The following is an 18,188-nucleotide window of genomic DNA, read 5'->3' on the forward strand; positions in this document are numbered from 1 at the left end:
GGGCTTTTGGGAGTGTGAGTTTATGACAATCTGGTTGAAGAGGTGGTCATCCCTTGACATAGCTTGTAAAACTAGACTGTGTACGTGATTTTCCCCACTCAGTCTACCTGGGGCGATGCCGGATAGCACCGGCAAAAAGTCGGTGGGAGTTGGAAGCAGGCAACCAGTGATTATTCTCATAGTGGTGTTGAGGGCAGTGTCAATTTTGCTAGTGTGTGCGCTGCGGCACCAAGTGGGGGAAGCATATTCTGAGGTGCTGTAAGCAAGTGCAAAAGCACTTGTACCGAGTGCAGATGTACTAGAACCCCAAGATGTTCCAGCTAAGCATCTCAGCAAGTTGTTGCGTGCTGGTAGCTTAGCGTGGATGGCTTCAGCATGGTGTTTGTAGATTAATTGTCGGTCGAGATTCACTCCTTGGTCGGTGTGGCATGGGTTGTGTGGAAGTGGGTTTCCGTTGAGAGAGACTGACAGTTGGCGAGTAGATTCTATGTTGCAAAGGTGAAAAGGTGTGACAGTGATCTTTGCCAGGCTTAGTTTTAGTATCCAAAGTTTCAGGTAGTCTGCGATTTGGGCCATGTCATCTGTAAGTGCTTCCTCTACCACATGCCAGTATACTTGTCAAAATGGAGTAGTGCCAGATCATCAGCATAGCCGTACTGGCGTGACGCAGTCTCTGGCATGTCACTGATGTAGATGTTAAATAGTAGAAGTGATAAGCATGATCCTTGCGGAACACCATTTCTTAAGCGGCTGGGCCGGCTGCACTTTCCATCACTCGTCTTCAGCAAAAAGGTCCGATTTGCCAGAATGTTGGCGAGAAATCGCACTACCTTTTTGTCTGGGATCATGCGGAGAAGCGTTAGATTTAGCCCTTGATGCCACACAGTATCATAGGCAGCAGTGAGGTCTACCATGATAACTCCTGCTTCGTTGCCCTTCTCGAAACTTTCCTCAATATCCTCGCTCAGCTTGACTGCTTGATGAGTCGTACAGTGTCCGTGCCGAAATTCAGCATGTTCTTTTGGTAGCTGGGAATCAACAACTGGCTCGAGTCTAGTTAGCAGGAGCCGTACCAGGATCTTATATGGAACGCAGAGTAGTGATATTGGACGATAGCTCTTAGGATCATCAGCTGGCTTGTTTGGTTTAAGTAGGCTAGTGCTACTACAGTTGCTTTTCGCCAGATTTTAGGTATGGCCTGGAGGGTCAGGCAAGCAGAATAGAAACTTTTCATCCATGCCGAATATTTGAGATCACAGTGCCTTAAGAATTCTGGTGGGGTATTATCGGGCCCTTGTGCTTTCCCACTTTTAACTTGTTTAATAACAAATGCAAGTTCTCTGTTGCTGAAGGGGGCTAACAAATGACTATCTACGCTTGGGGCGTTCCAGAGCCACCTGCATTCCTGCTTCACCGCATGGGCATGCTTCTTATTAACCACTTTAAATTTGCCATTGGTAGTGATATCCGTGAGCTTGGACTTAAGCGAATTCAAAAAGCTCGATCAAGCCATCACGAATAGGCTATAGAACAATGCGACAATTCTGTATTCCGCCCTTAAAGTTTGACGCCAACGAATGCTAAGATATGGTTGACTGGCAGGCTCTCAATCTCACCGAGCCTCCTGTGACAAGAAACATGGGAGACAAAGAATTGCGAGACATGATTGCAGCTAAGGACACTCCAAAGCTTTTATTCCCTCGATTTTCATGTCACACACAGGTGGTAGAAAGGTGCGTCAAGTTGGTGACGGAAGCTTCAGCGGCGGTGTGCGGGGTTAATTCGCGAGAGGGATTTATACGCTCAAGCATTGAATCATGACAAGAAATGCCCAAGTTCGAATCGAAACGTGACTATTTCATCGAAAATGAGTAAGTTTGATACATATTACCAATTCCATTGCATTGTAATAAATCTCTATGCTAACGTCAAATTCAAATACATTTGCATGTATTTTTGTATTTTTGTGTTTTTAATCGATAAGTAGGCTAATGGCCTGGTTGCAGATCAAAATCGATCCACCCTATTTGTGTGTACTGCACTTTCATAACTTAAGTTTGTCCATTTAGTGATGTTTGATGTCCAAATCATTCTTGGTCTGCCTTTGTTTCTTTTACCGTTTATTTTCCCTTCTATTAATGATCTTTGTAAAGAGTTTTGCCTGATTGTGTGTCGGAAATACTTCAATTTTCTTCTTTTAACTATTTGTAAGAGAATTTTGCTTGAATTGAATTTGGATAGTACTTCATCGTTAGTAATTTTTGTTTCTATGAAATTTTTAACATTTGCCTGTATGTCCAGAGCTCGAAGGCATCGATCCGTTTTTCCATTTTTTTGTGACATTGTCCAAGTTTCACAGTTGTATAATAGGGTTGACAAGATATAGCATTTTAAGATCCTGTGACGAATTAATAAATTTAAACATTGATTGGTTAAAATATTTTTCATGTTTCCAAATGTAGTTCTTGCAATTTCTATCCGTCTTAGAATTTCATGGTCACATCTCCCATCTTCAATTATTAAAGGTCCAAGATAGGAAAAAGATTTTACTTTTTGTATAATTTCATTGTCAATCATAATTTGGAGTAGGCTGCTGGATTTTCATAGCTCGCGTCATTACCGATTGATTAGCACAGGGCTAATATAGCCCGTGACGTGCTTTCAGCTTACGAAAACACCTCGTAATAAGATAGAGTTAAATCACTACAGAACTTTGAATTAACGTCCTCCCCGTTAGCTCAGTAGTTACGCGACCGGCTCAAGATCACGCTGCGCTGGTTCGACTCTCGGGGTGTGCGCTTGAGCAACGCATTTCAGGACTGCTCTGCATTCAAGGGCACCTAGTGAATGGAATAATTCCCCGGCAACAACACTTCAAAAATCGGAAAATTTCATTCTGCCAATCTCCGCAATCGGCCCTGCGTCAAAACCCTCTACAAGTATGCGCAACTACCAGGAATAACATATCAAGGCTTTGTCAGTCCGTGGATAAAGATGTAAAACCAAACCAACCAAACCATTCACTCCAAAAACAAAAAATGACCAAACTTCTCAGTGCAACAGTGTTGCCAGATAGTGTTTAAATTTTCAGTACATGTTCCAAGATGTGGTACATTATTTGAAAGGTGACACTGGCAGTGGAACAAAAGTAGTTTGAAATCACATAACATATACATAATAATAGCATAATAACAACATGTAACATACAACACATAACATGCAAAGAATAACTTAATTTGTCTAAGCAGACTCGCAACTTTTACGATTGACTTTGACTGCTCTCAAGCGTAAGCATACGTCGACAAGGTCTGTGTATATGGGTCGCCATGAGACAGAGATATCATATGCTACCTTGTATTGCTGGTGTGTAGTTCACTCAGTATAGAACACACTCCTTTTATCGCACCTGTCGTTCTCTTGATAAGTGCGACCAAAACATTGTTTTATGTCCAGCTTTCTTGTAGTCGGACTTTGCATTGAAAGTTTTACTTTAGATTCCATTCACAGGTTAAAAGTTATTTTTAAAGGTTTGATGTAAAACAATGGAACCGCTTTTTGCCGATCGAAGACCTGAGTTCAAAGTCTAGTTAAATCACATTTTGTGGAAATAGAGTTATCACCATCATAGATGGTGACGGCGGTCAACGACTGTCCTCGCGCAAAATTTGAACGATTAGTTTCGCTATAACATATTTTGCTGGTGCTTGCATAGAAATAATAACTTGAACAACGTTGAAAAATCTTTAACTCAAAAGTCGTATTTTTGACTTAAGTAGTTCTTCAACTCAGGTCTTTAACTGATTGACAACAAGGTAGTGAAGCTCATAATTATAAACATTTGCAGTAGCTGCAGAAGTGGGCATCCGCTACTTTGAAAGTAGCGCGCTATCGCTAATCAGACCAAACGTTATGCGCGCCACCGCTACTTCTACGCGCTACTTTTGTCTTAAACTTATAGTGAAAAGCTCTATTTAAGTACCTTGTGAGGCAGAGATGTAACCTACTTTAGTCGGATCGTGTTTTAGAACTATAAGGAACCGGAGTCTCGGTTTTCGGTCGGAATAGAGCCGGAGTCTAAAAATCTTTGCAAATACAGGAACCGCTAGCAGCTAGCAACGTTACAGCATATTAGCCTACTGATCATAATTTAGAAAGGCGTTACTGCCCACCTCTGGATAGCTGCAACTTTATGTTGTAGATACGTCGTGCTTTGCTTTTGGAAATAGAAGGAACACATCACCATGAATGAAACATGAAGAAGAATCACTGGCAATTGCCGCCACGTCGTCTTCAGTATAAATCTCATTGGGATTGATATATAAAATTATATTTTTCAACACCTGCAAAGACATCGAATGAAACTCACACAATAAAACGGGCAAATCTAAAAGTTTGATTTTTGAAATGTTGGATTTATTTCGGGGTATAAGCTTGGGGCGCTGTGTTATTTGAGGTAAGTCAAATTGTTTGAGTGTTTGAGACTCTTAGGGGGCAATGATAAAATACATTTTTTTTTAATTGTTTATGGTCGCTTAGCATTGTTGCTATGCCAAAATTTGTGTTGAAATGAACTAATTTTCCTCACAGTGGTTTCATGTCAATTTTCGTCTAATTTTGCCTATTGGATCAGTAAATAACTTACAAAGTTTTGATATAGTTGTAAAAATTAACTAAACATTTACCCACTCCTCCCGAAGGAGCAAGCTGGATTCAGGTACCGAAAATCCACCGTAGATCAGATCACACTCTAGACGGAAGATATCGAGGATTGCTTTGAGGAAAAAAAGAAGGCCACACTGTCTTTTTAGATCTTACAGCAGCCTACGACACCGTTTGGCACCGCGCTTTAAGTGTTCAACAAATGTTCCATATGATCATGGAGCATGTTAGAAATCGAAGCTTCACCCTCACCACCAACTTACGACAAAGCAGAGTGAGACGCTGGAAAAATGCGTCTCATAGGGATCGGTTCTGGCTCCACTTCTCTTTAACATCTACACCCACGACCTGCCAAGCACGTTCTCAGCAAAATACACAAACACGGACGATCTGGCAATTTCCCACTCCACAATCGTGGAGAAACCTAAAAGACACCTTGAACAAGCACATGAAAACCCTTTCAGCATATCTCCAGAAAAGGTGACTAAAACTCAGCGAAACCAACACTGTGGCAGTAGCATTTCATCTATTTAACTGGGAAGCTGATTGTGAGCTGAATGTACTGAACAACGGAAAACCTCTGTCTTTCTGCCTCAAACCAAAATACCTTGAGGTGACATTAGACAGATCGCTCATGAATCGCCACAATATGGTGTCACTGTGCAAGAAACTCACATCGCGTGCTGCGATGCTCAAGAGTTTGGCAGGCTCCAGCTGAGGAGCAAGGGCTGACACTTTGCGTGTAGCAGCCCTTGCTGTTGTCTACTCTCAGGCAGAGTACTGTGCAGTTGTTTGGTGGCGCAGTTCTCAATGCCACAACATCGACAATGTCATCAACAGCGCTCTGCGGACAGTGGAAGATCTGCATCGTGCATCTGGGGTTAAAAAAGGATAGACCATCTGCCCCAGAGGCTCACACAAAGACGACGATTAACTGACGTTTAAGTATTAGATACTTTTTTATTCAAACATCGCGATGCCTTTGATTTTTTGTTGTTTCAATTTATAATTGAAGTTGAAATGTTTCTTTATTTCAAGTGTGGACATAATCCGTCGTCTGCTGAGCCGCCTCATTAAACCACCTCTTGTGATTTGCCACTTCTGTGCAAGTTTTAGTCATAATCTAATTCTCCTCTCCATTAACTGAGTGTGGTTTGGCACTTCGGAACGCTTAAGGGTTTTTCAAGAATATTTAATAATTCTTCATCAGTGAGTAATGTCAAAAGTAAAGACTCAGTTTTCAGTTCAGTTTCCAATCTCTCAATCAACCATATGATAGTAATTCGTTGCGTGATAGTTCAGCTTTGTGAAAATTGCTTTCCTAATATTCTTGGAAGGCATGTCACATGTCTTTCCTATCACCTCTGTATCTTATTTTGCTTCATCATCTGTTGATACAAAATAGTTTTATCAGTGTTGGGGCCTCCCACTATCCTCTTCAACATTGAAATAAGCTCCATCGTCAATTTTTGGATTGTAAACCACTGATCTTTTAACTTTCTTAATTTAATCAACAATTTCTTTTCAGACTGCTTCATCTGTATCTGTAGCCTACACATGACAGGCAGAAGGTCGTCTGGATGAGAAAAACATTTTTTGCATCACCTCCTTTACAACGTTTGTTTCTGTATTGATCAGATGTCTCAGCAATTGCAAGCTCTCAAACGTGTTGCGTAAACCATCTGTCATGTACGAATGTCTCTTGATTGACACCACATTGGTACAGAGAACTTACCAACAAGTTAGCGATCCTCTAAAGTTGGTTATTTGATTGAGCAGTGGAAAATATGTCCTTAATACTTTGCTCCATAAGAGTGCTCCATCTGGACGCACAAGGAGGGCCAGGTTCAATGTCGGCGAGACCATGATTAATTTTCTCCACTACACAGTAGGGTGGCTCGTTTTTGAACTTTTTTTTTAATTCTCTCGGGGTAGTGGGGAAATGGTGCCAATGAGTGAGAAAACGCTCATGACAAAGTTGAATTTGAGATTCGTAACAAATTATCTTCAGCCTAATCATGGGGCTCAAAAATCAAAAAATGGGGTCAAAAACGCAATTTGTTTAGTTTGGGTAGATACAACATTGTTTAAATATATCTAATTAACCTAAGAAAAAAAATTAGAGTCATTTAAACTATACCTTCAGCTTCCTCATAGCTTCTGAAAATTTCCATTTTGCTGAAAATTTTGCATTTTTGTTTGTGGTTACATAATACATAATTGCGTTAGACATTTTGCCAACAATAAAACGTCATTTTATTTCTCTTTATAGACCTGCCCTGAGCTGTTGCATCATTTTTTAATGAAATTGGGTTAATTTGGTAGGAAAAAGTGATGTCTTTTATTTGAATTTACGTCACTGACCAAATTTGTAGTTATGTAACCATAAACAAAAATGCGAAATTTTCAGCAAAATGGAAATTTTCAGAAGCTGAAGGAAGAGTTCAAATGACTCCAATTTTTTTTCTTAGGTTAATTAGATATATCTAAGCACTTTTGTATCTACCCAAACTAAAAATATTTTTGAAAAAAATTGCATTTTTGACCCCATTTTTCGATTTTTGAGCCCCATGAGGAGGCTGAAGATAATTTGTTACGAATCTCAAATTTTGTCATGAGCGATTTCTCACTCATTGGCACCATTTCCCCACTACTCCGAGAGAATTAAAAAAAATTCAAAAACGAGCCACCCTACTACACAATGGTTGCAATCCACATTCTGCAGATATTTTTTGATTCCATGATATCTCTATTACGTACAAAAAAAAACAAAAAAAAAACACAACACAACTGATAAATAACTTTGATTAGTAAGCTATGCTTAGAACCAGCAAATATTCATTGTGTGGTTAGGTTCATAGGTCATAAATAGTTAAAACCTGCAATCGACTGTTCAGTTGCCATAGCAATGTCCTGTCCTGGCATAGAATCCTCATAAGATCGGTGGAGAGGCTGTCCACACCACAAGTTAATTTGATGAAAGAACTGCTGCGGGTATTTCATTGGAACGTTCTATGACTATGTTTGCCCTTCAGAAACAAAGCTAAACCCTAAACCAAAGTGTTCTTCAACTCTTTTTTCCTCTGTTTAAAATTCACTTATTTTTGCACAAAATATGCTTCGAGGCCCAATTTCTCTTGATGCCCCTGTAATTTCCTTTCAACTAAAGGCTTTGTGCTCTATCCACTCTTTTGTGCTCTATCCTAGATCATGCCCTTCCGCCTATTTAGAGGGTGACTATTAGTTTATGACCCACTGGCGTTGCATAGACTATTTTGTTAACGAACAATTAAAAATGCTTCTAAGGTTTACTTTTCAAAAGATCGCTGCCCTTCAGCAACAACCAACATTTCTTTTTTAAAACCAACAATTCATTTCAAACAACACTGAAAGATACCAACATTTCTTTGCTAAAACTACTAATTTATTTCAAACAACACTAAACATGTTACGCGACTAGAAACATGTACATGTACACTCGACTGCCGAGAAAGGCATGTTTTTGGAAAAGTCTCAATGGCTATTGAGGAGGCTACACCGGTATGGTTAGCGAAACACAAAGCTCGCTGTTCTATAGTGAGTAGTCAAGTAGTGCTGACGGCAAGAAGATCGCTCCTTCTCAACAGTAGAATTTCCCAGTTAGTTGTTTGTGGCGATATAATCCGCTACGACATGAAACAATCGAAGGAAACAGACAATGCAAATATTGTTTCCTTTGTTTGTGAATTAATTGAACCATTAAGCAAACTGCCTTGCAGGTTTCAAACAATGATGCTATCAAAGCGGCATCGTTAGAGCTACAATATGCCAAAAGAGCGGCGCTACCATTACTCATCGCTACCTGTTATGTATGTTGGTTTATTTACGTTGAAACGATGTACTTTGTTTTCGTTTTCCTCATGTCTTCTTATTTGCTTGGTATTCATCTGCATTCTGCATGCTTTTGTTAATTAGCGCTTCTCGTTTTGGGCTTACTTGGTAGGTTTCACACTATATCTTGGTTGTACAATTTTATAATAAAAGAGAAACCAGCTCAGTGGCCGATTGGTTTCGCCTTCGGGTCTGGTGCTGGTAGATCTGAGATCGATTCCAGGTCGGATCAAACCGAAGACTTTAAAAACGGTACCGATTGTGTTCTACCCTGCATAGCACAGTGAGAATGAGTCGGGTAATAATGTGATAATATCGTAAACCTGATATAAATTAAAAAATGAGTCCTGCCGCTAAAAGACCTTGGCTGTTGTAGAGCGACAATAAATAAAACAATAACATTATTATTATTCATAAAAGAGAACTCCAGTATGACTCTGCCACTATGGTTGAATGAGTTAAGAACACAACAGAGTTATTTGGCGACGAGGATGGGATTCTGAACTTCTGGACGAGAAACTTACAGTGGTACGCAGAGCAGTGCCGGTCTTAGGGTATTTCGGGCCCTGTGCAGAATATGCTTTGCGGGCCCCAATGACAATGATCCAATTCAATAGTGTAGCTAGGTATTTTGAAAGGGGAAAGGGGAGGGAGTGGTTTGACGGTCGGCGGCCGAAGCCTAGTGGTGTGTTCGCCGAAGGCGACGCCCAGCGGCGGAGGGTCTGCTGGGCCACCCCGAGAAAATTTTGAAAGATTACTTTGAATTAGGGGCATTCTGAGAGCATGTTCAACAAAAATTTGGGTATGAATACTACTGTAAAATGGTGCTGTCTGGTGGCATAGCAAAAGGATAAGATCATGTTTTCTTTGGCATTTTTCGGAAATAAAGCTATGTCTCTATGTTGAGTCTGGATGCAACCTATTTCGTCCCCTGAACAATGCCTGAACAATTCGTACCCCGATTTCGTACCCTGAAATTGGGGTACGAAATAGGTTGAATCCTTAATGTAACCCTGACGTGATTGCATAACACGAACAATTGTTGAGAGAATATAATTTCCAGCACATTCTAGAGCGCATCTAGAAAATGTTAATACTGTATCCCTTAGCTTCCATTTAAGAAGAAAAGCTTTGGATTTTTAGGTTGCTTCAACGTTTGGTGACATTGAATCAGTATAATAACGGTGAATTCTTCGCTAAGAATGGATGGGAGTAGGCTACCTACTTCTACACTAATCAGTACAATTTAGTTCAAGTGTTATATCACAATGTTTGGCTTTGATCTTTGAGTAATATTGATAAGGAAGATTTGTTAGAAAATTAAATATAGAGTAGGCTAAGTTTTGGTATTACAGTAAGAAAGAAAAGGCCCAGGAAAAATTCTATAAGTGAGAATGAATACGATGGACCTACAGTACTTGCTCTCCATCACTTTCGCTCACATGACAGGCAAAAATAAACTTGGTAAAAGCCTAGTGAAAACAGTAACGTTAGTGCAGAAGTTTTCCTGACTCCTGCCCAGAGCATTGTGACGCAAGAAGCCACACGACCTAGTTCAGTGGAAGTTAATCTTTTATGTTATGTATTGGGCAGCTACAGGGCGCTTTGACTCTTCAATGGTCTGATCTAATGAAGGCCTTTCAGAGTGAAGAATTATCAACATAAAGTGATTAAGCATGACGATCGAAGTTAATTCTGGTGTGTCTGCCGTGAGACTTAATTTGTCCGCTGAAATCGCTGCTCAGACTGAACACGTTTTTCTGCCATCAACAAAATCGATTTTCGACCTATTTCGTCCCCTGAAAAGATCGAGAGAAATTTTGAAATGTTTGCGGCAACTCTGATCAGCGGCTTCGGCTAAAAGTTGTTTTTTTTCTCGATCTTTTCAGGGTACGAAATGTTCAAGGGACGAAATAAGTTGTTTTTCTATGTTTTCTTGTTGCTAATTCCTTCGTTAAATTCACTTGTTGAATTTTTCCATTGGAAATGACAAAAATTACTGCATTTTCTGATTAAATTGCGGCCCCCCTAATTTGCGGGCCTTGTGCAATCGCACGGTTCGCACACCCCAAAGACCGACACTGCGTAGAGTATTCAGTTCTCGTTCCTAGGAGTTTTACTTTCTACAAGTTTTAATTTTTACAATAAACTTCTTCTCAAGATGGAAAAGGTCGTGGAGTTGATGCAATCGCAGCAATGTACAATCCTGGCATGGAATTCTCATAAGATGGATTTTTCATTTCATTGAAACGTTCTATGACTATGTTTGCCCATCAGAAATATAGCCAATCCCTAAACCAAGGGTCTCAAACTCAAATTGCTCTGAGGGCCAAATGAGGACGTGTAAAATTCCCAAGGGCCGCAATTCACGTCAACCAACAAGAACACATAATAAGAACACAATAAAAGATAAACACAAGTAGGCTGATGATTTAGGCTAGTTATCTTTTGTTAAAGCTTTGGTAGAGAGTTTGCTTTGTTGAACCATAGAGAAATAAAACATAGTAACTTTAGCGGGTTTAGCATACTTTGTTTCACACAAAATATAACATAACGTCAGACTAATAAAATAATGGCGTAACTCATTTTTTCTTGTTTTGAGATAATCGAAAAAAACTGTCTACACGGTTGTTTTTATCATATTTATTGCACAGTTAAACGAAAATAGCATGTCGATGCAAGTACAATGAGCATGTACACTTTGATTTGTTTCATTTTGCATCCCATAATGGGCTGGCATGATAGGCCATTTTCTGAATGCACTGACATGACTTAGGCCATTTGATATTTTGACTTTGTTAACATGAGTTTTTTAACGGTGACATAATAACAGTGATAATACGACTAGAATTAACAGGAAAATCCCTAATAGCAACTACAATCTAACGATAGGAGTTATATTTCATGCTAGACTGCATATTTCGCCCTAAAACAGTTCACAGTTGGCAAGACAAGCTGAATAAATTATCAGTAATGAGGCAAATTATCAAAAAAGGAGTGGCACAATGTTTGCATAACATGTTTCATAGATTGAAGATCATTGTATTTCCTCAATTTGATTGGAAGATGGCTTGAAAAAATAGGAATCCATGTAGTGTCACCTAAGTTTGTTTGTGACCGCTGTGGCAGATCCTCCCATTGTGCAGCCTCACATAATGAGACCTTGTACAATGCCTTTTCACTGCTTTCATGATTTCGGCTTCTAAGATCATGAACCGTGGGATCTCCAGCTTTCTTTCCAGGCGTAATACTCAACAAGCATCATCCATCGATTTTCATAAAATCACTGTGTTGCATCCTCTGTACATTGTTGGGATGCGGTCTGATCCTGGCATTCTGGATGATAATTTCGTAATCTCTTGTCGTAAAAATGTTGTTTACCAATTTTCGCTCGATAATACTGTGCATGCTATCGCACTCCATTTGAGTGAGACCAGCCACGAGGTCCTTCTGAGTAATAGTGATGTCGTGCTTCCATGCAAGGGCACAGTAGGCACTAGAGACATTAGAGTTTCTATTTTGATATCCACACCCATCACTCCAAATAACTAACCCCTCCAGACCGGGGCTTCCACAAATTACCCATCCGAAATGATTAAACTGCAAGAAAGCGAATACTTCACAGCAAAAATCAGTTTCTGTTTCATTCCAAATAGAGCAATAAGCATCTTTTGATTCAAGATTGAATAGTGTAAAATTGTGTACCTGCAGCTTGGTTTTATAGTAGGCTACATAAATAGGCTACTGCTTGCCTTAGTTTTAGGACACAGAAGTACAGCCTGTAAATCCATTGTCCATACGGATTTTACTGTGCTAGCGGACTCTTTGTCTTCGTCTTCTCATCTCAAGCTTCAATCTTCAACTTGGTATGGTTATCGTATTGTTCCTTGGTAATAATACTGTATTTGAATGAAACACACACGTCACACTGACCCTTACGTGGTATGAACAGAGCACCCGGCAGCCCGTTGCAACCAGTTCCCCTGAAGCTGCACGTTTCGATGTTATTGGGCCGCAGTGGACATGGAGCTGGCCAAGAGTGTGTGCGTGGCCCTCGCGTAGTTACGACCACCGTAAATAAACATACAAGCAAATGGCCTAAATTGTTTCAATTTGGACCTGGACCAAACAAAGCCCAATGGCGATGATATCACGGGTAACGGGGACAGGCTTGGTAGAGTTGGAAGCCTCCAGCCTGGTTTCACATATTGGAGGCGGATATATGATGATCGTCTTCCAGTGCCTTTTGCCCACGTCTTTTCCATCACAGACTGGGCCTCCAAAGCCACATACGACATCACCATCCAAACTCAATTTGAAGATCAACCAATGCTCGGACACGAGCTGGAGCCGACGATGAAAACGGAGAAGTTCTCATTATGAAATACTTCCCTAAAAAGGCTGTGCTCAATGGTAGTATTCCTGATGATTCAGCAAGCTCTTTAGCTTGTGGATAAGAACTTCAGCTGCATGGAGATATGGGCCCAGGAATGGAACGAGCTGCCACATATCCCTCCCCAGTGTTCAGTTATACCAGCACTATCCATCCCTCCTGGAGCAGACCTCGCAAGAAAGGCATGGGTCACATTGAACAGGATCAGATGTGACGTTGGCTGCACTGGAGCTAATCTGCTTAGGTGGGCGTTGCATAATACGCCAATATGTGTCTGCGGAGCGGTAGAACAAACAATGCAACACATACTTTACGAATGTTCCATCTTACGGCCTCCAAGTGGAATCACTGGTATTTGACAACTGGACCCAACTACCGTATCATGGCTGCACGATGAGGCATTGCCAATCTAAGCTACTACAAGTCAAACAAGAGAAGAAGCAAGCTCTTTGTATTGCCGATGAAGTTGGGTTATGGTGTAGTTCCAGGGTACAAAAATTTCTTCTTTCTGTACATTGTGACCTTTCTACAGTAATGGGAATCTACAGTAGGCAAGTCATTGAGAAATTTCGCCAAAAAGTGACTTTCCTCTTTTCCCACTTTGGCACATTTAAGCTACCTACACATAAAAGTCAATCCAAACGTTTTAAAATCTATGTTTTCCTATGTTCTCCTTCTCCCATCTGTGAAACAAGAATGATGGAGAAGAACTCAGCAACGAGCTTATGAAGTCGCTAAGTGTGATATTAAGCTGTGAATTAATTAGGTAGCGTATCCAACAATGACTTGCTACAAAAACCTGCCATGGGTGCGAGAAAACGGCGCATTGAGAAGATCTGACCTGTATCACAGTGTGAGGTGATAAGTCGCACTACCAGAGTGCTAGGAAAATGAAGCTTCTCAAAGGAACAGAGAGAAAACAGATAGATTTAAGTAGGGTGGTTACTTGAAAATGGCCAAGATTACGATACATAGAATAGAAAAAACATAATTATTTTGTGCTAAATTAATCGTCTTGACTTGTGATAAAGTGGAAGCTCTATTTCTGTACAATTTAGATCGTCGTCTTCTGACCATCTGCTCTGTTGGAGGAAAGCTTTACTTCCAGCAAACGATTAAAAAGATTTGTAAAATGGCCTAAGTCATGCGTTTGACTTAGGCCATTTGACATTTTTACGAAAATACCACTTTCCCGTTAACGTAGGTCTTAGAAAATTATGTGGCAGATGCGCTACATTTTAGGGACCTACAAAACACTAATATCTCAATTTCGTCAAAAAGTGAGTTACGCCATTATTTTATTAGTCTGACGATAATTAAATTAAATAAGCTCAAACGTTTTCGACACGTACTTGCGTCCTCATCGGTTATTTTTTGTTATGGCTACTTAACTGGCAGCGTTTTTCATGGACAAGGACCTCGATATTGGGCTTCAACTTGTCAGCAGAAACCAATCTCAGAGTTGCTTGCAGATGTTCATCAGTGATACGTGACCTTAGCACAGTCTTGTTAATCTTCATCGATGAAAAAAATTGGTCACATACATAATGTGCTTCCCAACATTGCAATAATTCTTGCAGCAGCAGAGAGTAGGCTAACTTCGGAAACCTTTCTCGTGAAAGAAATGTGTAGAATTCTGGAAGCCCTACCTCTGCATACTTTTGCTTCAGGATATAGTATCACATTGAAGTTCCACTAGCTCCATCTGCAATTCCTCAGCTACATTGTCAATTTCTACAGCAAATGGTGTTAAAAAAAGTCGAAATTGCGGCTCTAATACTTCAAATTCTGCAAAGCGCACGTCAAATTGCTGAAGTAAATTAGACAACAAATTTGTATATTCTTTCATGCATTCGGCTTTAACTTTTCCGAAAGACTTCAGAGTTGAGAAATGAGCCGAATTCCCCTCACCCAACTGCTTCATCCATAAACGTAGTTTGACTTTGAACGATTTCACATCGTCATACATCTGTGTAATAATTTGTTTTTTACCTTGAAGCTTCAAGTTCAATTCATTCAAATGATGTGTAATATACGTTAGGAAAGCAAGATTGCATTGGAAAGTAGCATCAGCTAACAAAGGAACTGCCCTGTTTTTCATTTCCATGAATGAAGCGATTTCATTTCTGAGTGCAAAGAAACGCTTCAAAACATTTCCACGACTCAGCCATCTTACTTCAGTATGATAAAGTAGTTCACCGTACTCAGAGTCCATATCTGCAAGAAATGATTTAAACTGCCTGTGGTTCAACCCTCGAGATCGTATAAAGTTGACTGTTTTAACTACAACATCCATCACTTCCTTCATTTGTAGACTTTTACTACAAAGGGCTTCTTGGTGTAAAATGCAGTGTACACTAGCAAAGTTGATTCTTTCTGTTTCAAGACTGTTTAGTTTGTTTTTCACAAATCCAACTATACCCACATTGCTAGAACGCATTGCCGGTGCACCGTCTGTGGCCAAACATACAAGCCTATCCCATGGCAAGCCATGTTTCTCGAAGCACTTTTCCAAGGCTTGAAATATATCACGTCCAGTTGTAGTACCCTTCAATGGTATTAATTCCAGAAACTCTTCCGTCAGATTTAGAATGCAGTCTACACCCCTGATAAACACAACACATTGTGCAGTGTCTGACACATCTGTGCTCTCATCAAGGGCAATCGAAAATGCTTCGAAGTCCTTTACCGTCGCAACTAATTGTTTCTCCATATTTGCAGCTAAATCTGTGACCCTACTTGCAACTGTATTTGGGGATAAGCTTATGCCTTCAAACAGGTTTGTTTTACCTGAACATAAAATGTCACTTGCTTTTGCAAGGCATTCTTTTATGAACAAACCCTCGGTAAAGGGCCGTGATGACTTTGTTATCATTTCACTGATAACAAAACTCGCTTTTACAGAATCTTCGTTGGACTGATTAATATTGGCAAAGAAACTTCTTTGTTTGCAAAATGCTGATTTTAGTTGTTTAATTTTTTCTTTTCTTACTTTGCCCTGGTAAGCATCATATTTATCACGGTGCATTGTTTCGAAGTGTCGACGCATGTTATACTCCTTCATAACAGCTATCTTTTGCTGGCAAATAAGGCAATATCTAATATCTCTGACCGCGGTGACAAAATATAACTCCTTAAAAACTTGTTATCTTGAAAAACTCTCCTTTCGTCTGTGATTTTTCTTTTTTTCGAAGCAGAAGACATGTGTAATTTAGCTTTTTAAACTATAGCAATTTATTCAATCCCAGGCTAGCCTGCACCTCGACAATCAATTTGTATATTATGACTTGTTTGTGGCGATATAATCCGCTACGAGATGAAACAATCGAAGGAAACATACAATGCAAAAATTGTTTCCTTTGTTTGTGAATTAATTGAACCATTAAGCAAACTGCCTTGCAGGTTTCAAACAATGATGCCATCAAAGCGGCATCGTTAGAGCTACAATATGCCAAAAGAGCGGCGCTACCATCACTCATCGCTACCTTTTATGTATTTTGGTTTATTTGCATTGAAACGATGTACTTTGTTTTCGTTTTCCTCGTGTCTTCTTATTTGCTTGGTATTCATCTGCATTCTGCATGCTTTTGTTAATTAGCGCTTCTCGTTTTGGGCTTACTTGGTAGGTTTCACACTATATCTTGGTTGTACAATTTTATAATAAAAGAGAACTCCAGTATGACTCTGCCACTCTGGTAGAAAATGAGTTAAGAACACAACAGAGTTATTTGGCGACGAGGATGGGATTCTGAACGTCTGGACAAGAAACTTACAGTGGTACAACAAATGCAGCAGCAAGAACGTGATCATGAAGAACAACTGAAAGAGTTAATGTCAGTCATCAAAACTCCTGGCAAAGCTGAAAACAAAAATCGGGTACCTCAAACTATTCCTGAATTTTGTGAGTTTGATTCAACTTTACAAGTTTGGTCTGATTACACAAGCCAACACACTTTTTGTGTCAGCATAGTAAATGTCATTCTAGGGTATATTTTGGGAGCTGAATTCAAAAATCACATCAGATTTTTTGTATCACATCAGGATTTTATGATATCTGAATGCTGTTTTGGTAAAAATGGGTAAAATCGACTCCTGATCTATATTGGTAGACCATAGCGTTTCATGGAATTTGAACTCTTTTTTGTCAACAAGGTCTGTGATAAAGTCTAAACTCATCACGATAAAGTCTAAAGTCTATAGAAGAGATACAAACATAATATTAATGAAAACATTGAGGTATTTCAAGACCTGTTTCATTTTTTTTTTAATTTTTAATTTTATTGATGTGTGGTAACTTGAACCTAATTCTTCAAAGTTTATCTGCTAACACTAAACGTTCAACGTCACTTTTTTACAAGAGTAGGCTACATTGTTATTTTTTTCGTGTTAAGAAGTAGTTTTGGTGGCTTTGCAAATCCCCAATACATATTTTAAACCTTTTGGTTTTGCCATCTTTTCCTTTTGTTGGTGCTATACAGTTGTGTGTTTGTAATGTCATTCGCTATTATGTTTGCGCCAGCTAAGAAAAATAAAATTGAAGAAATTGAATAGAATAGACACTTAAAATTGGTTCAATTCTACAGAAAAAAGGAAATTCACATGCACATTTGGGAAACGTTACTCTGGACAAACTTTCGCTTGCATGATTTTTGTGAATGTTGTGAGTGGATTTAGGATTTCCATTGATCTATCGTCTTGGGTTTTCCACACAAGGTTTACATACAGCATGTGTGGAGCCCAAGATTTGTCCTGATCACCCAGGAGAATTTTAAAGTATGTAAGATACGCTTGTTTCACAAAACTTGTTATGGTTTGCCTTTGGTTAGGAACAGTAGCCTATAACTGCCACATATGTAACAAAGAACATCAGGGTCAGTTTCACACTTTTTTGAAGATGTCATTCTGCTACTTATTCAAACCACACACAGAATTAACAACTTGCTAATATGAAAAAATCTGAATACATGAAAATTCAAATAAGAATGAGTCATAAACAAGTTTCACATAAGCTTAACCCCTTAAGTGCGAAATTAATTTTTCGAAACTCTCCTTAACTGTGCGTATTTAATTTGATCACTCGCAGTATTTTTCAACGCAATATTGCTTGCTAGGATATTGGGGAACCCCCATGACGCAGCACAATATACTTTTGTTCAATTTCCTTTTTGTGTCTATTGCTTTACCTTTTTATCGACTATTGCGGAGAATTCTCCGGCTAGACTATTGTTTTTCTGGTGTAATGGCATTACTGTCAAGTGATTATACC

The 18,188-nt window shown here is 39.4% G+C and overlaps 1 protein-coding gene across 1 annotated transcript in view; it reads right to left on the reverse strand.

The window, feature by feature from the left end:
* Positions 1–576, reverse strand: part of LOC145769163 (alpha-(1,6)-fucosyltransferase-like) — a 28,086-nt gene extending 27,510 nt beyond the window's left edge. Inside the window, exon 1 of the mRNA XM_082580755.1 lies at positions 230–576. Coding sequence (XP_082436881.1) covers positions 230–576 — 347 coding nt within the window. The remainder of the gene's footprint in view (positions 1–229) is intronic.
* Positions 577–18,188: the final 17,612 nt, after the last annotated feature.

The sequence above is a fragment of the Aplidium turbinatum genome, chromosome 4 (genome assembly GCF_918807975.1).
Source record: "Aplidium turbinatum chromosome 4, kaAplTurb1.1, whole genome shotgun sequence".
NCBI classification, from domain to species: domain Eukaryota; kingdom Metazoa; phylum Chordata; class Ascidiacea; order Aplousobranchia; family Polyclinidae; genus Aplidium; species Aplidium turbinatum.